At 46.7% G+C, this 27,013-nt stretch overlaps 3 protein-coding genes across 11 annotated transcripts in view; 2 read left to right on the top strand and 1 right to left on the bottom strand.

Moving 5' to 3' along the window:
- Nucleotides 1-1,702, top strand: part of Cyp4f6 (cytochrome P450, family 4, subfamily f, polypeptide 6) — a 27,580-nt gene extending 25,878 nt beyond the window's left edge. For all 3 annotated transcript variants that reach the window (NM_153318.1, XM_006241049.3, XM_063263069.1), the window contains 4 exons: nucleotides 622-755; nucleotides 849-913; nucleotides 1,044-1,126; nucleotides 1,460-1,702. In NM_153318.1, the coding sequence (NP_695230.1) occupies nucleotides 622-755; nucleotides 849-913; nucleotides 1,044-1,126; nucleotides 1,460-1,676 (499 nt within the window). In that variant the 3' untranslated portion in view covers nucleotides 1,677-1,702. The remainder of the gene's footprint in view (nucleotides 1-621; nucleotides 756-848; nucleotides 914-1,043; nucleotides 1,127-1,459) is intronic.
- Ftl1l5 (ferritin light chain 1 like 5) overlaps nucleotides 1-27,013 on the bottom strand; it is a 576,109-nt gene that overhangs the window by 189,012 nt on the left and 360,084 nt on the right. The window lies entirely within an intron of this gene.
- On the top strand, nucleotides 9,549-21,144 carry Cyp4f1 (cytochrome P450, family 4, subfamily f, polypeptide 1). 7 transcript variants are annotated; one of them, XM_008765180.4, is made up of 13 exons: nucleotides 9,549-9,633; nucleotides 10,074-10,275; nucleotides 12,188-12,332; nucleotides 14,999-15,052; nucleotides 15,141-15,268; nucleotides 15,420-15,541; nucleotides 17,122-17,392; nucleotides 18,254-18,320; nucleotides 18,481-18,610; nucleotides 19,702-19,835; nucleotides 19,907-19,971; nucleotides 20,129-20,211; nucleotides 20,579-21,144. In XM_008765180.4, exons 2-13 carry the CDS (start codon nucleotides 10,078-10,080, stop codon nucleotides 20,754-20,756), a joined length of 1,575 nt encoding a protein of 524 aa, XP_008763402.1. In that variant the 5' UTR covers nucleotides 9,549-9,633; nucleotides 10,074-10,077; the 3' UTR covers nucleotides 20,757-21,144. The 7 variants fall into 7 exon arrangements, with proteins under 7 accessions (XP_008763402.1, XP_063120236.1, XP_008763403.1 ...); XM_063264166.1 differs by having other exon boundaries at nucleotides 9,554-9,633; nucleotides 10,077-10,275; XM_008765181.3 differs by having other exon boundaries at nucleotides 9,632-9,658; nucleotides 10,077-10,275.

The raw sequence follows: 27,013 nt of genomic DNA, 5'->3' as shown, positions 1-27,013 counted from the left end.
TGCCTCTGCCTCTGCCTCTGCCTCTGCCTCTGCCTCTGCCTCTGCCTCTGCCTCTGCCTCTGCCCCCGTCCCCGCCCCCGTCTCTGCCTCTGCCTCTGCCTCTGCCTCTGCCTCTGCCTCCCAAGTGCTGGAATTAAAGGGGCATACCAACACCACCCAGCCTGTGTCCTCTTTATTTTTGCCAGATAATAATTTCTCATGCATTTATGAGCATATCTGGAGTCTACTAATATCCCTTTCATCCCAGCCCTTAGGAAGTAGAAGCAAGAGGATCAAGGGTAAAGGTCATCCTAGATAACATATAGCTCAAGGCCAACATGAGAACTAAAACAAAACAAAACAAAACAAAAGGGGCTAGAGAGATGGCCCAATAGTGAAAAGAACTTAGCTGTTTTTCCAGCAGCTCACGACCACCTATAATTCCACCTCCGCGGAACCTGACACCCTCTTCTGGCCTCCACAGACAGATAACACACAGAGACACATGCACACTAATAACGTTAAATTTTTAATATTTTTAAGAACAAATAATACTCTAGGTACAGAGCTATGTGTCAGCTTCACTGAGTCGCAGAGAGGCTTTGGTTTTGCTCCTGGATAATCGTGTGCTGTGTTCCTTAGGGACGACCTGGCCCAGCTGCCCTTCCTAACCATGTGCATCAAGGAGAGTCTGCGGCTGCACCCTCCAGTCTTATTAATCTCCCGCTGCTGTTCCCAGGACATTGTGCTGCCAGATGGCCGGGTCATCCCCAAAGGTGTCCTCAATATCAGTGGGAAGAGGGGCCTGGATAGGATGGTGGCCCTCAGAAGCGACATGGACCTGTCCTAACTGTCTCCTTACTCAACAGGGAACATCTGTGTCATCAGCATCTTTGGGGTTCACCACAATCCTTCAGTGTGGCCAGACCCTGAGGTGCGACCCTACCCTTTCCCCAACTCTGGGACCCTGGGAGGAGGCACAAGCCTACACAGGAAACCAGAGCTACCATCCTGGAAATGGGGAAGAGACATGACACATTAGCCTAGTCTTTCCTGGCGTACAGGTCTACAACCCCTTCCGCTTTGACCCAGAAAACCCACAGAAGAGGTCACCTCTGGCTTTTATTCCCTTCTCAGCGGGACCCAGGTGAGGAAATGGTCATTGGTGAACGGGAGGAGTCTGGGTCTGAGAGTGAGACCAGCGGGTAATTGGGTGGATGAGGATTCTGGGTCTCCTCTCCGACCTTTACCTGAGTTATGTGCAAAGGTCTGCAGAGCCCTTGCTGTGGCAAGGTCAAAGGCTGCTGCCCTGCTCTCCTGAGGCCCGCCCTGGTCTGCATTGGGCACTGGGGCTAGGACAGGTCCCAGGAATACGGACGCCCACGCAGGGGTCCCAGGCACATCCCCGTCCCCTGAGAGGGTCCGAGGACGTCTGGCTAGGTCTCCGCACAGTCAGAGTCCCCACCCTGTTCTCCCGCAGGAACTGCATAGGACAGACTTTCGCCATGAGCGAGATAAAGGTGGCGCTGGCGCTGACGCTGCTGCGCTTCTGCGTCCTGCCAGATGACAAGGAGCCGCGCCGGAAGCCGGAGCTGATCCTGCGTGCGGAGGGCGGACTGTGGCTGCGGGTGGAACCGCTGAGCACAGTGACCTCACAGCTGCCTTGGGACCTCCTCGCCCACCCTCCTACCTCTTGAGATCTCTGAATAAAGAATTAAATAAGTCCTTGAGTGGCTATGAACATCAGACCAGAATTTTATCGCAAGACCCTTACTCCTTCCTGGGTGGTCCCCGAGGGTCTCCGTGCTGATGAGACTTCTACTGGAGCGCAAGCCTAGACTTTTTTTTATAAGCCACCATGGATGTTTAAGCAGGAGAGGGGAGCAGGTTTTCCGGCAAAGTTGAGGCTATGTGGTCATTGAGGCAAACCCTTACATTCATTGTTTCCACCTTTATTCTATTTCATCAAACTTATAGCTATATCCTCCTGCTTCTGTCCTTCTGGTACTACGAGTAGAACAGTACACTAGATCCGGGCTGTTACACTGTGAAGGGATAGTTGTAGAATTTGAAGAGGATTGTTCCTTAAGCGAGAGGAATCTTGGAACCCCTGAAGATAGATTTATATAACTTTCAGGTCTTGTGATGAATACAGCAGCTAAAATTTACATGAAATCACACTGACACGATCCCCAGGTTCCTTTCCACTTTTCAAGAGAAGTGCTGTTGTCCCTTGAGCCTCCCACTTCCTGCAGAAGGCGCTCACAAATTTCCCTTATCTAACCACTCTGGGTTTTGACTTTCCAAACTCTCCCATCACGAGACCATTAAAATTGAGTTTCTGAGTTGGAGGCCAAGCTGGTCCACAAAGTGAGTTCCAAGACAGTCAAGGCTACGCAGAAAACCTTGTCTCTAAAAACAAAACAAAACGAAGCAAAACCTGAGTTTCAGTTGGGCATGATCACACATCTATACTCCCTGTACTTGGGAGACTGAAACAGAGGGGTGTTAGAGACCAAAGACTGAAGTCAGACTGGGCTACCGGTGAAATAATGTCTCAAAAAAGGGTGGTGGTCTGTTGGTAGGATGTCGGGCATGCAGGACGCATCCCATAATCTGGGCATGGTGTTAACAAGCCTAAAATTTAGTACTTGAGAGCTGGAGGCAGGAGGATCAGAGATTCCAGGTCATCCTTGGCTACACGAGTGAGAAATGGTTTCAAAACAAAACTCTTCTTCAAGTTCATTTTATTTTTATCTTTCTGTACTCATTTAAATTGGCTCTGCTTTTTCTTTGGTTTGGGTTTTTAGGGGTGCTGTGCTGGGGCTGGGCCCAGGGCCTGACATGTACGAGGCAAGTGCTCCCCACTGAGCTACCCTCCCAGCTGACCCTGACAGTATTGCCTTTTCACGTAACTTATTCCCTTAAAGAATTGGAACAGTACTCAGGTGTGAGCTTTGCAGACAGCTAGAAGTGTAAGCCATATACACTTAGCTGACCCTGAATTGATGCAAGTCTCAAATGAGAGTTTCTTTGTTTACAAGGATTTGAAACAGGGTTTCACTATGTAACCCTAGCTAGTCTGGTACTTGCAATGGAAAGCAGGCTGGCCTCAAACTCACAGATCCCTCTGTACCTGCTTCTTGAGTGCTGGGATTAAAGTTGTGTGCCAGCCCCACCCCCACAGTTATGTCTTTACTTTAAATTACATTTACTTATTATTTGGGGGGAGGCATGGACATGGCACAGTGTATGTGTGGAAGGAAGTCAGAGGACAACTTCTGGGAGTCAGTTATCTTTGTTCTCTTTCCTTTCACTACATAGACTCCTGGATTGAATGCAAGCCATCAGGTTTGGCAGCAAGCCGTCTTTCCTACTGAGTCTTCTCACAGCCCCTCAAGTGAGATTTTTAAATGCCTTACTACACTGGTGACTGTGTACTGGTCATGTGTTGGGGTAACAATTTCGTTTGATTTAATACTTTTCAGACGATAGTCACCCACATCAGAACCCAAGGGTAGCATTACAAAGCATGAAAGATCTTGGACTTTGGGGACAGGTGAACTTTGGTTTAGAGTCACTTGGGAATGTTGTGTGTCCTTTGTTTGGGAGGGGAATAAAAAATAGGTCCTTTGGTAGTCACTGGGTGGACTGTTTCAGTGACTGCTTTTTTCATTATTATTGTATGCATATATATATATATATATATATATATATATATATATATATATATATATATATAAAGTGCTAAGTATGGATAGTCACTTGTCTCCAGACTGACCATTTCCAGGCTGACCATTTCTGTCAGATCTTGTGGTGCAAGCCTTTAATCCCAACTCTGAGGAAACTGAGGCATGTGGATCTCTGTGAATTCAAGGTTAGCTTGGTCTACACAGCAAGTTCCAGGACAGCCAGGAGTGTGTAGAGAGATATAAAATAAATGTTTTATTTTATACGTTGAGTGTTTTGCTTGTATAAGTGTTCTGCATACATAAGCATCGGTATGTACAGAGTCCAGAAGAGACTGTTGGATCCCTAGGAACTAGAGTTACAAATGATTTTAAGCTGCCACAGTAGTCCTGAGAATAAAACCCTGACCCTCCATCATGGCAGCAAGTGCTCTTAACTGCTGAGTTGTCTTGTGAAATATATTTAATCTCAATCAGGAATTTCTATGCTACCTTTGATTATCCAATTCCCAGAAAAAAAATACATGGTCGACCTTTAATTTATAATAAGCCTTTATCAGCATTAAAGCTGGGCAGATATCTACCCTGTGTGTTATTAGAATCTGTGTTCTTATCAACAGCCCCGAGTTATTAGTTACTATGTTTCATCTGAGCTAGTCTTGACTCCAATTGGTTGGCACTCATGGCCATGATTTCTTTAAAGTTCTTACCCCATGAAGTTTTTTTTTTTTCTCTTTTCACCTTCCTCTCCTCCACACCCCACCCCCTTATGGTTTTCCTCTGATCCATAGCCCAGTAACCCCAAGCCTCACCTATTTCAATTCCGTCCAGCTAAAGGCTGTAGGCATCTTTATTCACCAATCAGGGGTAACTTGGGGGACAAGGTCACTTTGCACCACTTGATACTTGACTCTCTCATCTCTGGCAGCAACCCAGCTTTAGGGGCCAGTATTTAGCATTACAATACAAACAGCATCAGACCAGCCCACTACACTGTCCCTCCAGCCCGGTGATTCCCATAATGGTATAGTGTGTTTTAAAGGGAGTAATAGGGGTTCTTTAATTATATTTATTTTCATAAAATTTTTGGATTTTTATGCCTTTTGGGTTTTCACATAAATTTCATAATCAGCTGAACCTGTACTGTAGTACATCCCTTTAATCCTAGCACTCTGGAGGTAGAGGCAGGTGGATGTAGCAAGGGCCATGCCACTTTGATCTCAGGTGAGACCCTGACTCATAATTAATCAATATCACAGTCGGTACGTCTATTTCCACAAAGAGTGCTGCTTGAATTTCGTTTGGGACATTTGTAAATCACTAGGTTAATTTGAAGAGAATGAGCATGTTAATTTGTTGAGTCATCCTATCCATGAACATTGTATGTCTCTCCATTTATTCGGATAGCCTTGAATTTTTGTCATCGGTGCCTTGAGGTTTTCATTATAGATTTTTTGCCCATACTTTGTACAACTGAGTACACTTTTTATGATGCTCATCCGTTTTGAAAAAAAATTATTTTTCACTAGGAAATGCTCCATTCTTTGCCTTATGACAGAGCAAACTGTTTCATCATCTATTCCTTGTTTGCTACACTGTTTCATTTCCTGTTCCGACAGGCTTTGAAAAGTCTGCCAAGAACCATGATCACGGTGGAAAGTGGGGGGATGGGGGTTTGTGAGTCTCTGAAACGGCTACAAATGCCAGCATAGCTCTTCTAACACTGAGCCTGCTCCTGTCCTCCTGATGTGGGTCCTGTTTGTCTCCTGACGGTGGAGAATGCTCTGTAGGACTGTTCAAGAACAGCTGACGGGAAGGAGTCGCCTTCATGTATTCAGAAGGTGTACTTGAGTGACTGCAGTGGCAATTCTGGAAAGGGCACATGCTACCCTTCTGAGGGCTCTAGGGGCAGATTCTTGATGCTCTTGCTGACTGAACTGAGGTGGCAATGAGACAGGAAGAGGGAGGTGAGGCAGCTCATAACATCCTACCAGTGTCGGGGGCCCTGCTATCCCCTCTCGTAGCACTGCTCCTATGGAGTTGAATCTTTGAGCACTTGCTTTCTGAGACCAATCACAGAGTAAGTCTAGACAGGTTCCAGGAAGATCATGTGATCTGAGCTGGGGGCTTGTCCTCCCTGAGCAGCAGTTAGTCCTGTTAAATGGACATCTCTCCTCTGGATCCCATCACTTGTGTCTCCCTCTGTGACACCCAGGACTTTGGCCCAGGACTTTGGTCTGAATAGAGCATGATAGGAGACCTTGAAGGCACCTTCAAGCAAGAAGTAGACACGCTTTATGCAGATCACCATGGTTGTCATTGTCCTCTAGAGGAGCAGAGCCAATACAGCGAAAATACGTTAATAAGGGATTTATTAGCATGTCTTACACAATTCGGGCTGAGTCTGTATGGTGTAAATATTAAGATGTCTGGATGGTGGAGAAATTGGGAACCTTGCAGTTGCTCAGTCCATTTAGCTGGATGTCTCCACAGTTCAAAACCGGAGGCTATCTGAAGAACCTCATCGGAAGTATGACGGATCTGGCTTCCAATATCTGCAAAAGTGGCAGACAGAGTCAGAGCAGATTCACTCAAAAGCAAGGAGCGAAGGGGGGCAGAAACAAGCAGCCCTGCGTTTCCTTCAGACCTCAGCTGCAGTGAGAAAGTGTGCGCCTTCTAGGGGAAGTGCCGCTTCACTTCATCTCTCATTTCACTTCTCCTCATAAGCCCACCCACAGGAAAGTCTCTCAGTCGATTCCAGACCCAGACAACCAAGGTTACCCACTACCCCTCCCCGCCCCAGTATACAGTAGACACATTTTAAGGAGAGGACTCTGCACAATGTAGTACTTTTCCTGCACACCCTACAGTCCCTGCATTCAGTACTTGCTCACAGCAGCTCCAGTAGTAATTACCAGCCCCTTCCTTCACCCCCTCTTTTTGGCTTTTTTTTTTCTCCTCCTCAATGGACAGTTCGTTTCCCAGATGTGAGGACTGCAGTCAAGAGAGCTGGTCATCCCCACAGTCAGAGAAAGATGGGGTGGGAAGAGGACTCGCTCAGCGTCCCCTGGTTCTGTCCTCTCCTACGTGGACCTTATCTCTTCAACACCCTTTGCAATTCCACCTTCTGTGTGCTCTCATCCCTCTACCCCTCGTCCTGCAGACTAGCACAGCTTCAGCCTTGTTCTCTCAGACAAGCTCTATATCTTTGCAGTCTGACATGGGTACTCTAGCAGAGCTGTCGTGTTTATTCCTGCGCCTTGCTGTGCTTAGACTCTAAGCCTTACAGGGAGAGCGTGAATTTTCCCAGGCTGGGAGGCTTTCAGGCAGGAGCATCACAGACCCTCAGCTCCGTAGCGAGAAATGTGGGATGTCATCCTTCCACCTTGCAAGCTGCTATGGGGCCAGGCTTAACCTAGTCCTGGCCTTCTGACCTCTGACATTCAACTTCTTTCTCCTAGTGTATCCTGTCCTTAGAAGGACGTGGCTTCTGGATGTGGTGACTCAGAATAACCCCTGTTCATATCCCTATTCTTGCCCTTCATCCCAGAAAGAAGTGCTCAAGTTCTAAAGATCAAGCGCTTTACAACTCTGAGATTCGTTATCTTTCAACAAGACTGGCCCTACCCCCCAACATATTGGCCACCTTCCCAGGCCCAGAGCAAGCAGCTAGATCTGGAATGGACTGGACCTCAACCCAGGTCCCTCATAAACCCTTCCAGGTCAGGAGCCAGGAGCAAAGACCCTAAAGAAGAGAGAAGAGACTGTGGGGAACATATGAGAAGTTACCAAGCTGCTGGGGAGGGGGGTGTAACAGGATAGGGCTCAGGATGGGACAAGCACTGCTTAAGAATAATATAACTAAAAAAAAGAAAAGAAAAAAAAGAATAATATAACTACAGGATTTTAATAAAAGTTTGGAAAAAAATATATATAACTACAGGAAGCACATGGTCCCAACTGTTTCTAGGCAACTGAGTCACTTGTCATGCCCTATGATTTAGATAGGTCTGAACTTTAATCGGTCTCTCTTCTCGTCCATGTCTTCTCAGGCTAGTCTCCCTCATCATCTCCTCCCCCTCCCCCTCCTCCTCTTCCTCCTCCTCATCTTCCTCCTCCTTCTCCTCATCTTCCTCCTCCTCCTCTTCTTCCTCCTCATCATCATCAAATATCCCTCCCCCTCTCTGCTCTGTCCCCAGCCCAAGCAGTCCACCGTCCCTGGAAGTCCTGTTCTCCTCTGAGCTCTTTTAAAATATAAGAGAAGGCGGGGGTTGTAGCCCAGTTTGTACAGTGCTTGCCTCGCATAGAAGAGGCCCCTGGGTTTGATATCCTGCATAGACTGAGGAGAGTGGAGCAAACCTGTAACTCCAGCACTCAGGCTGGGAATTAGGAGGTTTAGAGGCTTAAGTCATCCTTAGCAACATAGCATTAGACACTGTCTCCAAACTCAAAATCCATAAAATATGATCATACAGAGGAGTAAATATTAACTAAAGTGCTGTTTAGGAAAGTGCTCTGTCCTACTTAAGAAAAGGAAGGCGGTGGTGCGTGTCTTTAACCCCAGAATTCAGGAAGCAGAGGCATGTAGATCTCTGTGAGTTCAAGGCCATTCTGATCTATAGAACAAGTTCCAGGATAGCCAGGGCTACTCACAGAAACTGTCTCAAAAATATCAGAAAGAGAGGAGAAGGAAGAAGTAGGAAGGAAGGAAGAAAAATAAGGAAGGAAGGAAGGAAGGAAGGAAGGAAGGAAGGAAGGAAGGAAGGAAGGTAGAGAGGTGGCTAAGTGGTTAAGAATGTTTCTGCTGTTCTTGAGGTCAGTTCCACTCACCCGTCCATATCGGGTGGCTCACAACTACCTGTAACTTCAGATGTAGGGGAGCAGATTTCTTGTTCTGGCTTCCACTGCCATACGAGTACATGCACACACACACACACACACACACACACAGAGAGAGAGAGAGAGAGAGACAGAGAGACAGAGAGACAGAGAGACACAGAGACAGAGAGACACAGAGACAGAGAGACAGAGACAGAGATAGAGACAGAGACAGAGATACACACAGACATATACACACACAGAGATATATACACACAGAGCGAGATACACACACACACACAGAGAGAGAGAGAGACAGAGACAGAGATAGAGACAGAGATACACACAGACATATACACACACAGAGATATATACACACAGAGCGAGATACACACACACACAGAGAGAGAGAGAGAGAGAGAGACAGAGACAGAGACAGAGACAGAGATACACACAGACATATACACACAGAGCGAGATACACACAGATACACACACACACACACACACATCTCTTGAGGGTCTCTCTCTCTCTTCCCTACATGACACTCCTACTTGGTGCACGTTCCAGCTCCAACCATCCCAACCTCAGATGCATTCTTGCTCCTTAGCATTGGACCTGGAAACCCCAACTGGGGTCCATTCTTTGTTTTTGCTTCTGAAAGTCCTGCTGAGGAAACTGGACTTGAACTCCACCAGGCTGAGCAGCTGCTGGGCAGGGCTTTCCAATCCCATAACCTTCTCACGTTCTACTGAAAAACTGGCGCCTGCCATCCTCACAGCCCATTTAGACAAGAGCTCAGGAGATGATCGGGGACCAGGTTGGCCACACTCTGAACGCCTGCCTTGTAGAGTCCAAAGTTCACCCTTTTACTTAGTGCACCATGTCCTTGGGGGAGCAGGGATGCTGGAAATGAGTAACCTAGAGCCAACCTTGTCCCACAATAGTCCTAAGATTCAGATGTCCATGTTTTTACAAGCCTGTGATAATTCTCCTCTGCACCAGGCTCATTCTACCCCCATCTTGGCCACTTTCCCAGGCAAGGAGGAGGCATCTAGGCTTGGCAGGGATTGGCTGATGTAGAATGGCCCACCCTCCAAGCATCCAGAGGCAAGGGACATAAGAGTCCCAGAGGAGGACAGGGAAGGTATGGCAGATTCCTGCTCCTGAGAGTGGGTGCCAGGCTGGGGGTGGTGACATTTTAGGGACCTAGTCTGGAATAGGGAGGGTGCAACACAAAGCCAGGGCAGGGCAGAAGGCCAGCTGGCCAAACAAGAATGCCACAGGGAGCCAGCTGGCCTTGGGGGTAGTAGTTTCTGAATAACTGAACCCTGGTTAGTTTAGCACAATTTAGGGAGGCATTAACTCCAATCAATCTCTCTCCCACTTCACGCTCTGCTAGCTCCGGTCATCCCCCTCATCACCACACTCCTCTGTTCTTTCCTCATCTTCTTCCCCTCTCTTATACCTCTTCCCCAACCTTCCCTTAGTTCTCGCACCTCCTTTCTGCTCTGTCCTCTGTCCAGTGTCTTGAGATTCCTGTCCCCTCCCGGACCTCAGTAACTCACTGCCCGTTTATTCACCCAGCAGGATGTCACAGCTGAGCCTCTCCTGGCTGGGACTGGGGCCTGAGGTGGCCTTCCCATGGCAGACCCTGCTACTGTTTGGAGCCTCCTGGATCCTGGCCCAAATTCTGACCCAGATCTACGCTGCCTATAGGAACTTTCGTCGCCTCCGTGGCTTCCCTCAGCCCCCCAAACGGAACTGGCTTATGGGTCATGTGGGCATGGTAAGAACAGGAGCGTCAGAGTGGGCAGACTCGTAAGGGGCCAGGAATGGGGCTCGGAGTGGTGGAGAAGGTTAGGTGATAGGGACCTCTGTGTGCCTTCCCGAGCCTTTCTCACCCCCTGTACTCCCACCACAGGCTGCTCTGGGTATGTCTAACTCTTTCTTACACTGAAGGACACAGAGAGATTCTCACGGTGGGATATACAGAGGAGAACTCTTGGCCTGTCCTGTGTCTGCTGCTGGACTTGAGGCTCTAGAAGGACAGTGACTGTTTCTTTGGGAGAGCCCATCTCTGGCCTCTGGTTTTTCTAGTATTCACCTTTGATCTCTTGCCTTACTGCACGTAGGCGGGGCTCAGCTGGGCTACAGCAGAGCTGCAGGCTGACTTCCCACTGCCCCTCCCTGGGCCACTTTCTCCTTATCATGCTTTTCTTCCTTAAGATAGACAGTGAGACCTGTCTTGTTACCTGGATAAAAAGCTGTCCACTCACCCTCTCGTGAACCTCCCTTGACCTCACCCTTTACCCCATACTATGGACTTTGAGTTACATCTGCCCTCCCACTTAGGTGACTTAATCCCAGATAATGCTTGCAAATGATTCAGTGTGGATTGTATACAGAGGTTCTGGATGCTCTGTCTGAGGCTGGTGGGCAGCCAGTGTTGGTGGCCGGACGGGGGTGGGGGAGAGCTGCCACCCTGATGGAGGCACTTCTCTTCCCCTGGAACCTGCCAAGGCTGGAAGTTCCTTGGTGTGTGTCCAGAGGAGGAACTGGACATGAAAGGCTGTAGGTAGACGATATAACTTGTCACTGGGAGGACTAAAATGAATGCTTGGTGCTTGGGCATGGCTCTGAAGGGAACAAAACTGAAGGTTCCCTTCATTCCTGGACAACCAGGACACTGGTTTGTTTATGACAGATACCGTGTCACTTCCAGGCTGCAGAAGGGACTCTGATGATCCTGGGAGAGGGACTTAGTCATGGTTTTCTGGAGAAGTAGAACCAATAGCGAACACACACACACACACACACACACACACACACACACACACACACACGGAGTGATATATATGAAGGAGTGATGAGAGCATTCTGAGAAATTTGTCATGAAGTAGTATTGTCACTGTGCTGACATTTCGAGTCTACTGACACAAGCCTAGTCGTCTACAACCCACCTGCGCTACTTGGTACCAATGGTTGATCTAATATACTAGACTGTAATCATCGTGCTACCCTGAACATTGTAAGTAATTTGTGATATCATGGTACTTACGCATCTGAATCTATCTAAACATAGAAATGTGTGGGCAAAACAAGCAATAGAAACTCTTTAGGTTCATTGCAGACTTAAGAGATCATATATATACATGTACACATACAGATACATAGCTATACATATATGTAAAGTAAGGTAGAAGAAAGAGGGGATACATTGCCTTATATCTTTCTAGAGACTGAGGAGTACCTCAGCATGCCATCTGCAAATTGGAATTCCAGGAATGTAGGCTTTGAGCAACTCAGACTTGGAAGAATAGTGTGAGAGTCCAGGGGTGTATGGGGGACCAGGTGTAAATACTGGAGTTCAATGTTGCAAGGACCTGAATCTGATTCTCCTGATGGCAGGAGAAGATGCATGTCCCAGCTCTGGAAATAAGACTAAATTTCCCCTCCTCTGCCTATTGTCTCTAGACCTTCAGTGGGTTGGATGGTGCTGTCCACACTGTGTACCAATGCAAATAATATATATACATACATATGTGTGTGTGTGTGTGTATGTGTGTGTGTGTGTGTATACACCAACACAGACACACTTAGCAGTCATGAGTATCTGTACCTAGGAATCTCTTAACTCAGCCAACTTGATCCTCGAGGTAAACTACCTCAAGAAGTGACTGTCCCTGTATTGTTTGCAGGTCACTCCTACAGAGCAGGGCTTGAAGGAATTGACTCGGTTGGTGGGTACCTACCCCCAAGGCTTTTTGATGTGGATTGGGCCAATGGTCCCCGTTATTACTCTGTGCCACTCTGACATCGTCCGATCTATCCTCAATGCCTCAGGTACCCATGGAAGCTGGTGGTGGTGGGACTCTGAGGGCTTCCAGTCCCTTCTATGTGACTCTGGCAGTGGTCTAGTATCTCCTTTCTTCTCTCTCTCTCTCTCTCTCTCTCTCTCTCTCTCTCTCTCTCTCTCTCTCTGTCTTCTCTTCTCTTCATGGTTTCACCAGCTCCCACACAGCTCTCTTCCTCTACTATTACTTGCTACATGACTTCTACATCTCAGTACTCTGTACGTTCTGCATGCCCAGATGTCTTCAAGCCAAGGTCCTCTCCTAGAGGAAGTCAATTCTTGAGGTAGAAGGTTGACAGGGTCAGGGACATCCCTTGTGTGGTCAGGACCCTGACAGTTGAGTTGAGGGTGTGATCTCTGCTGGGATTCTGCAAAGGCTTCCTGGAAGGACTATTGCTTAAGCCATGTCTTTAGGTTTGAGTAGGAATGTTGAAGCCAGGGCCAGGTGGCCCAGTGTGCATCAGAAACGTCTAACGCTCAGACCTAGAACCAGAAAAACAAGCATTCCTATGCTCAGAGCAATGAGAGGACTTGTGGCTGTTAGAGAATCTGGTTTGTTATTTCTATATACCCAACTCCGAGTTCATCTTTCCACCCTGTTGGCCGGAAATCGCCTTTTGTTGATCTGTGTCTTGTCAGAGCCGAGAAATCCTCCCCATTGCAGCCTAGCTTCCTACTTTTGCATTCTTATCTTGGGATAGGCCAGGGTAAGAAGGGAAAGAGATGGATCACCACAGTTCGGTCATTTGTCAGGCATAGGTCTGACACTCATTGTTAGCTTCCGAATATGCAGGCTAGCTGACTCTCGAGGGGCAAGACAGAACCCTCTTGTAGCTGGCTCCTATCTTCTCTGGACTTACAGACATGTGCTGCCACATCCGGTTTGGAGGATTCATGCTTTGATTCTCAGGCTTATGCAACAAGTGCTTATGTCCACTGAGCACCTCCCTGGTCCAGACCATGCCACTTTCACGAAGCCCATGCATTTTACTCCACATGGACACTGTACTTGCTCCAGCTTGCCCACCACTGAGGTCTCTGTGATGCCTCCAGTTGATAATGCAATGTGAATCAGGCAGGCAGGCCGGGCTGTGGCAGTGACAATCCTATACCTTTCTCACATGGACATCCTCCGTCTCGTGTCTTATCATGCTGCCTGTGTTGCGAGCATAACTGTGCGGCACCACCTGTATGGTCACAGCTCTTGCAGGTTCGAATTTACATCTTCATCTCCTGTTTGCATTTATACTTGTGTCACCTGGGATTGCATGAAGGTAACCATGTCTGTGCTTAGCTGCACACATGAATATTTTGGGGCATGTCAAGTTCTGTGTGAGTCGGCCTTCCTATCTCGCTTTTCAAAGCTGGGCTTTCTTTGGGGGCTATCTGAGATTTAGGACCCAAGGTCCTTTTGAGAATTGATGAATCCCTTATCAGAGCCATACCTAAGGCAAGACTTTAAGAACATCCAGGTGGGACGTGGGTCACAGTCTAGGTCACATTTGGTGTATTAATGGAGCTTTTGTTTTCTGAAGACATTGTTTTGCATCTCAGTTGAAGCTAGCCCCAAATTCTGGATTTTTTTTAACCTCTGAAGTATTGGAAATTACAAGACCCACCATGCCTTAGTTACTTTTCTTTTCTTTTTTTAAAGATTTGTTTATTTTATGAGTACATGCTCAGACACACCAGAAGAGGGCATCAGATCCCATTACAGATGGCTGTGAGCCACCATGTGGTTGCTGGGAATTGAACTCAGGACCTCTGGAAGAGCAGTCAGTGTTCTTAACTGCTGAGCCCTCTCTCCAGCCCCTGAGTTACCTTTCTGTTGCTGTGATAAAACACCATGACAAAGGAAACTCATAGAGGAGGAATTTATTTTAGGGTTATGGTTTCAGAGAGACAGTCCACAATGGTAACAGAGTCTTGGTGAAGAGAGTAGGAAATTGAGAGATCATATATAATTTGGCCACAAACCAGAGCGGGAAGAACAATGGAGAAGTAGGGAGAGTCCGTGAACTTTCAAAACCTTCTCCAAGTGACGGATTTCCTTCAGCAACGCAACACCTACTAACTCTACCTAAACAGTGCCACCAGCTGGAGGACAAGTACTCAAACACATTCACCTGTGGGGGACACTCTCATTCAAACCACCATACACTCCCATTCTCAAATCCTGTGAGAGGCTTGTCTGAGGTTTACATGAGGTCTGACAGATAATCCGGATCATGTTACAGCATCCTGTCAGGGTGGCCATGCTATGCCATGCTAACCCTTATGCTTCATGTGATGTGTCCCGTATCCGTTCAGGAGATGTCAGATACCTAGGCTCCCTAGATGACATAGGTCTCCACAAATGCCACAGGGTTGTGATGGACATGGTTGTATGGCATGCATGTCAGACAGACTATGTACAAGCCATGTAAACGGCACCACAGCATAATGTGGTGTGTTAAGCTGTGACCCTGTCTTACCTGTTGACACTGCTGTTGCTTCGTCCTGTCTTTTCTTACCTCCGACTTCATCGTACTTCCTCTATCCTTGGCATGCGGACTTCCGGGAAGGAAGTGCAGACTTCCGGGAGGGGGTTCCCACCCACCTTCCACCATCCGTCCCCGCCTACACCATGACCCCTGGCTGTCCTTGTTCATGGCAGCTGCCGTTGCGCTCAAGGATGTGATATTCTACACCATCCTCAAGCCTTGGCTGGGTGAGTACCTGCAGGTGACGGGTGAGGGACACCCTTGGGAGTCAGGGAATGATGTTACTCTTGCCTTATACTATGGCTGCTATACCAGGGGATGGGCTCCTGGTGAGTGCTGGTGACAAGTGGAGCCGCCACCGCCGCATGCTGACACCTGCCTTCCACTTCAACATCCTGAAACCCTATGTGAAGATTTTCAACGACAGCACCAACATCATGCACGTGAGTTGCTGGAACACAGAGCTACCACCCCCCTTTCCCAAACACTGGCTATTCCTGGGCGGCTGGATCATAAATGAGAAATCTGGGTCGGGGGTTGAAATTACGTAGCCTCGAGAAGCCAAGGCCCAACGTCAGTCTCATCTTCTACCAGGCCAAGTGGAAACGGTTGATTTCAGAAGGCAGTTCCCGTCTGGACATGTTTGAGCACGTCAGCCTCATGACTCTGGACAGTCTGCAGAAATGTGTCTTCAGCTTTGACAGCAACTGCCAGGAGTGAGTCCTTGTTCTGAGCCTCGGAACCTGGTCTGTGAACCAAAAGGAGGGAGGATTGGTCGGTGGAATCAAAGTGGCCTCTCTAGAGGACGTGGTCCACAGCCAACACTAAAGATTTGGGAAAGGAGAAAGTGATGGAGTTGTATCAATAAAGCCACAGAGATGGTGACAGTCAGAACTTGTGGGACAGGCAGTGAGGAGACACATTAGAAACAAACTTCCAGGGATCGGCAATGTCTAGATCATAAGGCCAGTATAGGCCAGTAAAGATTACTTAGCCTGTGGCTCCAGGGAAACTGCGAAGGTGTTCATGCTCATGGAAGTCATCTTCCCAACAATGTGGCAAAAGTACCTGAGAGAGCTTGAAATGAGGGAAGGCCTATCCTGCCTCACATTTTGGTCAGCTTTAGTCAATGGTCAGTTGGCTCCATTACGTTTGAGCCTCTAGAACAACGCAACACAGCTAGGAGCACCTCATGGCATCCACAGACAGACAGACAGGCAGACAAAGAGGCAGACAGATAGACTGTCCCCATCAATAGCATACCTAATGTCCTAAATTCATCCCTAGACTCCACACAGGGGGACAGGAGAGATGGCACTTGCAAAAGATCAGAACTTGACTCCTAGCAACCTCATAGAAGTTTACAACTATCTGCAATTCCAGTAACAGTGGACCCAGCACACACTTCTGTCCTTCAAGCATGCCAGGCACACATAGAGTGTGCATACATACTTCAGGCAAAACACATAAAATAAACATAAATAAATAAATAAATTTGAGACAAAGTTTCACTATGTAGCCTTACAACTCATTATGTAGGCCAGGCTTATCTGTCTGTCTGTCTATCTATCTATCTATCTATCTATCTATCTATCTATCTATCAATCTATCTTGCTGGGCATGGTGGAACATGCCTTTAATCCTAATACCTAGGAGACAGAGGCAGACAAATTTCTTGGAGTTTGAAGTCAGACTAGACTGGTCCAAGGCTACACAGAGAAACTCAGTTTTGAACCCCTCCCCAAATATATACACATAGAAGTACACACACACACACACACACACACGCACACACAAACACACACACGCACACACAAACACACACACACACACACACACACACACACACACCTTTGGAAGACATGAGGAAGATATCCTAAGTTACAGTGGAGCTCTGATGCACATGATCAAAACTGAGCTCCTTCTAAGCTCCAAACTTCCCTACCTCCTTCCTTAAACTGTCCATCCAGCTTGGGCCTCATTCCTTTCCAGAAGGTACCAGAGTTAAGATCACCTATTAGTGTCGCTGTTTACTGTCAACCCATCTAGTGTCTTCATGACTTCATGGCAAGTCAGTATCGAGAGCTGGCCATGCTGCGGTGTGGGAGCATAGGGGTGTGAAGGCAGCTCACAGAGACATGATGAGTTTTTTGAGAGTTGACTCTCAGGGCTCATTCCACTCTGCCTCTGTGGCCAACTGTTTCTGGTACTCCATACCCAATGGCTCCTGGCTGGTGGGAAGAGGCACAGGATTCACATATGTTAAATTGCTGTCTCCTTTGCTTAAATCCTGCAGGAAGTCCAGTGAATATATTGCTGCCATCCTGGAGCTCAGTGCCCTAGTGGCCAAAAGGCACCAGCAGCCTTTGCTGTTCATGGACCTGCTGTACAATCTCACCCCTGATGGGATGCGCTTCCATAAGGCCTGCAACCTGGTGCATGAATTCACTGATGCCGTCATCCGGGAGCGGCGCCGCACCCTCCCAGATCAGGGTTTGGATGAGTTTCTCAAGTCTAAGGCCAAGTCCAAGACTTTGGATTTCATTGATGTGCTGCTCCTGACCAAGGTGGGCATCTCAAGAAATAGAATGGATATTGACGCCAAATACTGAGTCAAATAACGTCAGCTCAATACAGAGGACACTATGGCAAATCCAGGAAAATCCCCCATCATCAATGATCACAGCAGCCCCTTCAGTAGACATGGCAACAGGCAAAGCCAGAATAGGACGTAACAATGACTCCCCATTACCAGTGCTCCCCTCCCAGGCAATGAAGTGTTTACCTGTATGGACAGTGAGGTTTACACCACAGAGAAAGGGCAATGCATTCTCATCCCATAGTTCACATAGAATAATAACAAAGGCATCTAAGTCTGATTCCCCTCAAGTTGGTAAATAGTGAACAAAGAGAGAGGGATAGAGTAATAAGTGAAAGAAAGAAGGAGGGAGACAAAGAAAGGGAGAGAGGAAGCTTCGTTCTGGAGTTAAACAGGCTCTTTCTAGGACGAAGTCTAGATACGTAAACCAAATGTTTCCACAGCACATAGGATTCCCTGGATTCCATTTTAGAATGTGGGTAGAAGCCTTTGGAGTACAGCTTTACTTCTCATTTCCTAGGCAAGTTGCCATGCAGTCATCTTCCATATCAAGTCACTGCCAGTTTCTCAGAAATTCCCCATCACACAGAAACATAGTGACATTTCTTTGTGGGTTGTTGAATTCTTCAACTGTGGCCAACACGAGAGACAGGATACCCAGCAGAAAGCCAGGGAGCTCAGACTGTACCAGTAGCAACAGACGAGAGATGGACAGCAGTTCACAGCCTTTGGTTTCTGGTTGAACAAATGATCTTCTGGGAATGCCATAGTTTAGACACAGGGATTTTCAGAACTGCTGTGATTTGAGGGGGTCTCGCTTTGTCTCCAGGATGAAGATGGAAAGGAGCTGTCGGATGAGGACATCAGAGCAGAGGCCGACACCTTCATGTTTGAGGGTGAGGGTCCCACTATGTGACAGAGAGGAGGCAGGAGTTTATCCATCTTGAGACTTGTTGGAAAGATCCAGAATCTTTCCCTGATTTCACTACCTGGGCGCTGTCCTTAATGTGGTGCTGAAGCAGTGCCAAGACCCTCGACTGTCTGTCTGTCCCTTAGGCCATGACACCACAGCCAGTGGGCTCTCCTGGATTCTATACAACCTGGCGAAGCACCCAGAGTACCAGGAGCGCTGCCGGCAGGAAGTTCAGGAGCTTCTGAGGGACCGAGATCCTGAGGAGATTGAATGGTGAGGATAGGTCTTCCTGGCACATCAGTGAGCCCTTCTCCTCCTCAAGTGGGGAAGAGTCACTCTTTTTGTTGATTCTCCTACATTTGCTCATGCGCACAGAATCTGAGCACAGAGGAGAGACCTGGCACTAAGCCTGACTAGCAAGGAAAGGGTTGTTGGCTTTGGAGCAGACTGATTTTTGTCGTTGAGAGAATAGTGCTAATTACGAGGGAAAGAAAGTCATATCTTACACGTGTTCGTGAAAGAACTCTCTTTTCTCTCCAATGGATGTCTTCTTCCATGACTGTTTATTTTTCTCCTGTACCCTAGAACATACTGTAGTGATGTGTTCAGGGGCTCAGAGGTGATATCTGGGCGTTGCAGTGTGGTGGAGATAGAGAGACAGCTCAGCTGTTAAGAGCACTTCTTTCTCTTGCATGGTTTGATTTTCAGCATTCACACCCGGTAGCTCAGTATCAGTAGTGGTATCATAGTGGTATCAGTAACTCAGTTCCAGTGGATCGAAAACCCTATTTCTGTACAACACACACACACACACACACACACACACACACACACACACACACACATACACACGCACATGCACTCGCACACACTCACAAAATTAAAAATAAAATAGGTATAGTGTTAAACCCCTTTAATCCCAGCACTTGGAAGGCAAAGGCGGAAGGGCCTTTGAGTTTGAGGCCAGTCCAGACTACCCATGACTATGTAGAGAATCTCTGTCTTGATAAAATAAAATAAAATAAAATAAAATAATAAAAATAGCAGGCTAGGTACTGTCCAGGGGTCATTCATCCATCCAGCCTTATCCCAGAAACCTTTCCTTCAATGGCTTTCTCACCCCAATTTGTAAACATCTCATCCGTGGTTCTAGAGACCCAGGAGAGACCAGGCCAAGGACTATTTAGACGGTCCCAACTTGGCAGGAGATCAGTCTTAATTTAGAATATGTTCTAACTTTCTACCGTTCTAGTTATCTCACATTTGACCCACCATAGGGCTTATTTTATCACTGTGAGGAAAGATTTCACTGAAACGTCAGCCTCCTTTTGTTCCCTGGTTAAGAGTTGAAGGTGTTTCCCTAGGGACGACCTGGCCCAGCTGCCCTTCCTGACCATGTGCATCAAGGAGAGTCTGCGGCTGCACCCCCCAGTCACGGTCATCTCCCGATGCTGCACCCAGGACATTCTGCTCCCAGATGGCAGGACCATTCCCAAAGGTGCCATACGGGGAAAGGGGTCCTGGGCAAGCAACGGAGTCTTGTCGTGAATCTTGCCTCTTCTCTCACAGGTATCATCTGCCTTATCAGTATCTTTGGAATTCATCACAACCCGTCTGTGTGGCCGGACCCTGAGGTACTGCCTGCCTTATCCCCAACAGTGGTGTAGGGGTTTTAAGGGAGAAGGTGGGGCTTTGACCTAGGAAATCAGACCTCACCTTCCCCGGAGCAAGACTCTGTCCCTGGTTGTACTGGGAAGTCACTTATCCACCTTGGCTCAATATCTCCTTCAGGTCTACAACCCCTTCCGCTTTGACCCTGAAAACATCAAAGACAGCTCACCTCTGGCATTTATTCCCTTCTCGGCGGGGCCCAGGTGAGGCCAATGGCCTTGGGTGACTAGAGTACGGTCTGAGACTGATAGTGGGAATAGTGAGGAGTTAGGGTGGTCTGGTTCTGGTTCTCCTTCCTGCCCTCTATTCGAGTTATTTGCAAAGGTCCGGAGAGTAGGGATTGAAAGAAAAGGGCTTCTGCTCTGTGCTCAGAGTCCCGCCCGTCTGAACTGGACACCGAGGCTGCCAAGGCCTTTGGGGATGCAGATGTCCAATTGGGGATCCCGGACGCGTCACGGTCCCTCCTGCCCTTCTTGCTGACTAAACGCGGCAGAAACCGTGTCAGAATGGGTTCCACGGTGCCTGGTTGGGTCCTGGAGCAGTCATAGTCCTTATCTGATCCTCCCACAGGAACTGCATAGGTCAGACTTTCGCCATGAGCGAGATGAAGGTGGCGCTGGCACTAACACTGCTGCGCTTCCGACTCCTACCGGACGACAAGGAACCGCGCAGGCAGCCAGAGCTGATCCTGCGTGCCGAGGGCGGACTGTGGCTGCGGGTGGAGCCGCTGAGCGCGGGCGCGCAGTGACCTCACAGTTGGTCTGGAGCACCCCCACCATCCTACCTCTGAGGATCCCAGAATGAACAGAACTGTCACCCATACCAGAATCTTACGGAGGGCCAGCAGGGGGCGCTGTGAATCCAGTGAGTGGGTGAGAGAGGCCAGTTAGTGTCTGAGCCAAAGACCTTTGACTTCGTCTAACTGATCGCCAGCCTTTATCATAAGGTGCATTCTTCTCCAACCAACCTGGACTATTCTCTGGACAATAGGAAGCCAAAGAAACGTCTGAGCAAGAGACCAGAATGAAACGCAAATTTGAGCTCTTATTCTCGCAGCAAATCCCTTATTCAGCTCCATTTCCATTATTTTGACCTACATTCAAATCATCTAATAAATACATTCTCTCACCTCGGAATTACTTTTCTGTGGGCACTAAATTACTGTGCTTATTAAACCATAAGACCGGCAATTTTTTATTGTCTCTTTTTAAATCTAGGATCTCATTATATCAGCACAAACAGTCTCAGACTCCTGGTTTTTAAGCTCTTTCTTCAGGATACCATGTTGGGCTTGTCTAGGGTGTTTTGTAGTGACGTCTGATTTTTGTGGTATCTTACAGGTTTTTCCCAGTAAGAAAGAGAGGAGAGGGTTGAGGGTGATGGGTACTGGGGTTGTTGGAAAGCACCCATTTCCCACCATGAGAAGGGGCTCTATCTGGCTATGTCCTTCACTAAGGAGCTAGAAATGTAGCTTAATGATAAAACCCTTGCTGAGCATGTGAGAACCCTGTGTTCCACAGCCTCACCCATTACCCCTGCATTTAAAACAAAACAGTACAAATAAACAAAAGTAGAATTCAGTGGCTGGGAAGATGGTTCAGTGTTAAAGAGCACTTGATGCTCTTTCAGAGGATCCAAGTTTGTTTCCCAGCACTTGTGTTAGGTTTAACTCCAGGGGATCTGATGCCCTCTTCTGGCTTCAGTGAGCAACTGTGCCCTCACATGCTCGTGTACTCTAGTGTATACACACACACACACGCACACACACACACACACACACACACACACTGAGAGTCACACACCACAGATACATGCATAATGTAAAATTAATATATAAATGTCTTTAACATGTGATGGAGATGGTCTTGAGTACAAAGGAGTCTGTTAGAGGATTCAAATGTAGTTGGTATCGGTACAAAGGTGTAGGCAATCAACAGTCACCAGAAACTAAGGCTAACTTGATGTCTCTTGAGTCCCATGAATAAAATCTATAAACAAAGAAGTACTAAGAGTAAGTTATGGCTGACTGGATCCTACTTGGGCATTTAAAAAGGATGTGGGAAAGTGTGGATGACTTTAGGGGATAGCCGTGAGCTGCCAATCAGCATGCTTTCCTTTGGTTGCTTAGCAAAGGGGAGGAGGGGACTCTAGAAGGAACAGCCATGAGCTGCAAACAACAAATGGTTGTCTGCCTCTGGTTTTTCTAAGAACCAACTGTGGTAGGCAAAGGATTGTCACAGAGGGGAAGCCTCCAGGATTGGGGGCCCCATCCTCACAGCCTGGTGGGGTCTAACTACAGGACTCAAAAGAAGTGCCAGACAGTGTTTGTCCTGGCCTTTAATCCCAGCATCCAGGAGGCAGAGGCAGGCAAATCTTTGAGTTGGAGGCCAGCCTAGACCACAGAGAAAATTCCAGCACAGCCAGGGCTACACAGAAACCCTGGAAAAGTCAAATAAAGAAACAAACAAAAAAGGTGATAGGTAGACAGACAGACAGACAGACAGACAGACAGAAAGGAAAAGGTTTTTATGTTCTGAAAATCACATTTGTGGGTTTTGCCTCAAGTCTTCTCATGTCACATACTTTTGTATTCAAATGCACTCCCGTAAAAGAAGGAAGACACAAAACTGAAATGTATAACAGATGAATCTAATATGTTAAGTAATCATTGTTATATTCTCTGACACATCTTTAATGTTTTTTATTTATAACTATTTTTAGTTGTTATTGTGTATATGTCTGTATACTATGTGTGTGCAATGTCCACAGAAGCTAGAAGAGGGTATCAGGTGTACTGAAACTTTGTATGGGTGCTTGGAATTGAACCTGGATCCTTGAAAGAGCTGCTAGTGTTTTTAACTGCTTAGCCATCTCTCCAGCCTCTATAATCATATTTTTGTGTGTATTTTTATTCGTCCCCAATAATATGACATCTATACAATATCCTATTTAAAGATGTTATTTCATTGGCTATAGAGTACCTGGAAAGGTGTTAAGTGTCATTAAGAATTGGGAAAATGTATAGAAGACCATGGTGGAATTTATACCCACCAGGAAGTTTAGCATCCAGCAAAGGGGAAGAAACAAGTGTTGATTGGGGTGAACGTGGAGCGATCAGGACCCTCTTGTCTTCTAGAAAGATTGCAGGTTGTCGCAGCTGATGCGGAAAATGTCTTGTCAGTTCTTGGAGAGTGAAAGAGAATCTCATTTCATCCTGAAGTGTGTGCACTGGTCATGTGTGAAAACAAGTGACGGAATAAAACTATGCAAAGGGATGTTCAAGATAGCCCAGTGGAGATGATCTCTTGGGCACCGTGTAAAAACTTTCACCTGCCAATAAAACCGGGATTGGGCAATGGGTCAAGGCAGCATTGTAAGGTGGGACATCTGGCAGGGAGAAAAGAATTCTGGGTTTGAATAAGGCAGAGGGAATTTGCCCAGAATGCTGAAGGAGACAGTCACATGAAGCTGAGGAGAGGCAACCAAGCACATAGTGGGACTTAGAAAGAAAATAAATGGCACAAGGCCCTGGGTTTGGTCTCCAGCTCCGAAAAAAAGAACAAAAAATAAAAAGAAAAAAAAAGAAAGAAAATAAATGGGTAATTAAAGTATTAGCTAGTTGGGAAATAAGCCAAAGCTTATGGCGTAAGCATATATCCATGATATATCCAGTTTCAGAGTCCTTATTTCTGGGAACAAAGATGTCATGTGCAAAAGCCTCCTGCACTTACACAGATTTATGAATCAAAGGCAAGAAGACTTCTGTCTTAGTCAGGGTTTCACTGTTGTGAAGAGACACCATGACAAAGGCAACTCTTATAAAAGACAACATTTCACTGGGGCTGAACTGCAACCCTGAGCCAGAGCCCTGAGTTTTGAAGCTTGAAGACAGAAAATATCCATGCCAGGTTACAGTTTTCCACCAATCAGAATCATCTGTTCTTTCATGGTTCGGAGCAATCACTATGTTTTGGGGAACAAAAGAAAAATGGCCATCTGGAATGCTCCCCTGGAGCCTGGGAACGTGAACTTAATTTCACCTTAGGATCAACATGGAGCCTCAAAACGAAATGGCAGCACTTAGGATAAGTCTAATTTGTTTGATCCAAAAGAAAAAAGAAAAGAAAAGAAAAAAAAAGGACACCCCCCCCCACCCCAACAAGGACTATTAGACAGGCCCACGACTTCAAAAAAATGTGTTTCCTATGGATTGCTCAGAAAGCAGCCAGCCCCTACCATGTGGCCTGGAGCCTGAGTTCCCCTTTCTTCCCAAAATCTGGCTTATCTCTCATCGGCAGTTTAAAAAAAAGAAAGGAGTTTCTGTGTCTGGTGAAGCCCCACCCCCTTCCCTATTCTCCAGTAGAAACACTGGTTCTCTGGTCCTGCAAGACTCATTCTTCTGTAAGCTGAGGTACTGAGCCCCAGAATTTTAGACTACCATTCTCGGCGATTCAGAAAAGTCTGCTCTTTTTTGGGGGGGCGGGTGGCAAACTGAGTCTATACTTTCTTTTTTTCTCAGCCTTTTCTTTCTTTCTTTCCTTTTTTTGTTTGTTTTGCTCTGTCTTTTGTTTTGTTAAGACGGGGTTTCACTATATAGCCCTGCCTGTCCTGAAACTATCTGTGTAAACCAGGTTAGCCTCAAACTCAGAGATCCCCCTGCTTCTGCCTCCCACCTGCTGGCTGCACCACACCACAGCCAGGTTTGGAGAGGTAATGCCCTCTGGTACTGGGGGCAGGAGTAGGTTCAGTCTTTCACAGTCGCATCCTTGGCCTTTCAGCAATTATCCTCTCTAGGGCTTCTTTCATTATCAGTTTGGTCCTTAAGCTTGGGAAAGTGACCTTGTGAGTGTGGCCTTTCCTTTTTTTTCTTAGCAGCCTACTTATCTGGGTGACATTGGGCATTTCCTTCTTTTCTCTCTTGGTTCTTTTTTTTTTTTTCCTTTTTTTTTTTTTTCGGAGCTGGGGACCGAACCCAGGGCCTTGCGCTTGATAGGCAAGCGCTCTACCACTGAGCTAAATCCCCAGCCCCTCTTGGTTCATTTTTAAATGTTGGCTTCTTATATTTGGCCAGTGGCAGACAATGCTGACAGACCAGTAACATGCCGACTGGGACAAATTTAGCAAAAAGATCATAAGCCAGAGAGTGGTGAAACCACCAAACCAGACCACTCTGTGGGTAGGAAGAAAATTTTATTGGTGGTCACCCGGCTAAGGCTATCTCTCAGGGTTGAGGGCAGCAAAATGGAGAGAAAGCAAGCAGACATATGACAGTCAACAGGATGGGATTGATTTGAGCTGTTAGGATTGACTGGGAATTAGATGCTCCTGCCTGAGACAGTTGATCTTTAGTGTGGATTAGGAGATTTGTTTCTCTGGTAAACAGGAACCAGCCTTTAGGCTTCTTTATCAAAACAAAAACCAACCAAACAAAAAAACCCTTTTTAATTTAAGACATTGTCAATGAGCACTGTCATTTTGGGGCCTGCTCTGGAAATAACAAAGATAAACATAGACTATTAGATGATTTATTAAATGCATGTTTGTCAGCCCCAGCTGACTGCCAGAGAACAGCGCTCACCGAATTCCTGAGAGGACACGGAAGGCTTTTATAGCAGGTGAGCGAGAGGCTATTTAATCTTACTGCTGGACCATCTGTGGGGGGTTTCTATTTGAGGGGGGAAAGCTAGATTTTGTAGCACCCGCTACTCTGTTTACACTGGCCATTTAGGGTAAGGTGTCATGTGTCACTCATCGGAGGGTCAGTTGTAAATGTTGGTAGGAGACACCCTTGTGGGGAATCCACCAGAGAAGACTGCTCAGACATGGGTGTTGGCTAATAGAAAGTCTTTATTAGCCAGCCGGCAGCTACATAGTGTGTCTGGGATCTCAGATAGTTCTGAACCTTCCTCAAGGTGAGACTTAATGCACAAAAACATATAGGCTTCAGTTAACAAGAGCAGTTAGCCAGAAACAGAACTAAAAAGCTAAAAAGAGCTCTCAGAACCATAGACTTTGATGGAGCAGTTCTTTGGTTTGGGTAGCTTATACTTTCTACTGGCTGAATTTTACAATTCTACCACAGAGTCTACCACAGAGTGCTAAGTGGTTACCATTAGCTGCAACATCATAAACCAAGGGGTTAAGCTGAGCAGTCAGGATCTAAATTTTGTTGTTGTTGTTGTTGTTGTTGTTGTTATTTTTTTTTTTTTGAGAAATATCTCACTGTGTAGCTCTGGCTATCTAAGAACTCACTATGTAAACCAGGTTGGCCTTGAACTCACAGAGCTCAGTCTGAATCTTTCTCACAAGTGTACGGGACAGTGTACTACACTATCACATCTAAGGGTTGAATTTTTTAATGTGTGTTTTTCTTTGTTTGTTTGTTTTTTGCTGTTCTTTTAAGCCAGTTTTTCTGTATAAAATTCCACTTTCTCCATGACTTGGTGACTTGAATGATAGGCATTGCTTGTTTGTGTGTTTTTATGTTATTGGTTGAGTATGGGATCAGAAAAACCTTGGCCACCTGCCTCTTTCCAAATTCTGAGGCAAGAAAAAAATAAAAAAAAAAAACAGTGTAATAGGGAGGGAAGAAAGTCATCGAAGGAAAAAATGCAAGAACAGACTCAGTTTGCCCTGGAAACAGTGTTCGACGGGTATACTTGATTGTCAACGTGATACATCTAATACGCATCTCTCAGGCAGAAAAACACGCCTGTGGTCTAGATTGTTTTCTGGAATGGAGAAAAGACGTTTCTTTTAACCCTGATCTTGACATAGTGAGGCATACCTTCAGTCGGATCTAATCCAGATCTAATATGGGCTACTCCTTCTGCTGGAAGCCTATTTAAGGTATGGAAGAAAGAAGCCTTTACTCTCGGCCTGCTCTCTCCTGCCTTGCTTGCAAGCCCATTCCTACACTGGCTTTAGAGCCTACTTCTTTGGGAGTCTAGCGTCAGTTGAACACCAGCCGAGACATCCAGTCTTGTGTACTGAGCAACTACTGGA

The sequence above is a fragment of the Rattus norvegicus genome, chromosome 7 (assembly GCF_036323735.1).
Source record: "Rattus norvegicus strain BN/NHsdMcwi chromosome 7, GRCr8, whole genome shotgun sequence".
NCBI classification, from domain to species: domain Eukaryota; kingdom Metazoa; phylum Chordata; class Mammalia; order Rodentia; family Muridae; genus Rattus; species Rattus norvegicus.
This window is presented reverse-complemented; position numbering and strand designations above follow the sequence as displayed.

What these genes read in the sequence shown, in the direction of transcription:
- Cyp4f1 (XM_008765180.4), top strand. Translation starts at nt 10,078, where the DNA reads ATGTCACAGCTGAGCCTCTCCTGGCTGGGACTGGGGCCTGAGGTGGCC. An exon ending in TTATGGGTCATGTGGGCATG is followed by an intron (nt 10,276 to 12,187) that starts GTAAGAACAGGA and finishes TATTGTTTGCAG; the next exon opens with GTCACTCCTACAGAGCAGGG. An exon ending in CCCTTCTCGGCGGGGCCCAG is followed by an intron (nt 20,212 to 20,578) that starts GTGAGGCCAATG and finishes ATCCTCCCACAG; the next exon opens with GAACTGCATAGGTCAGACTT.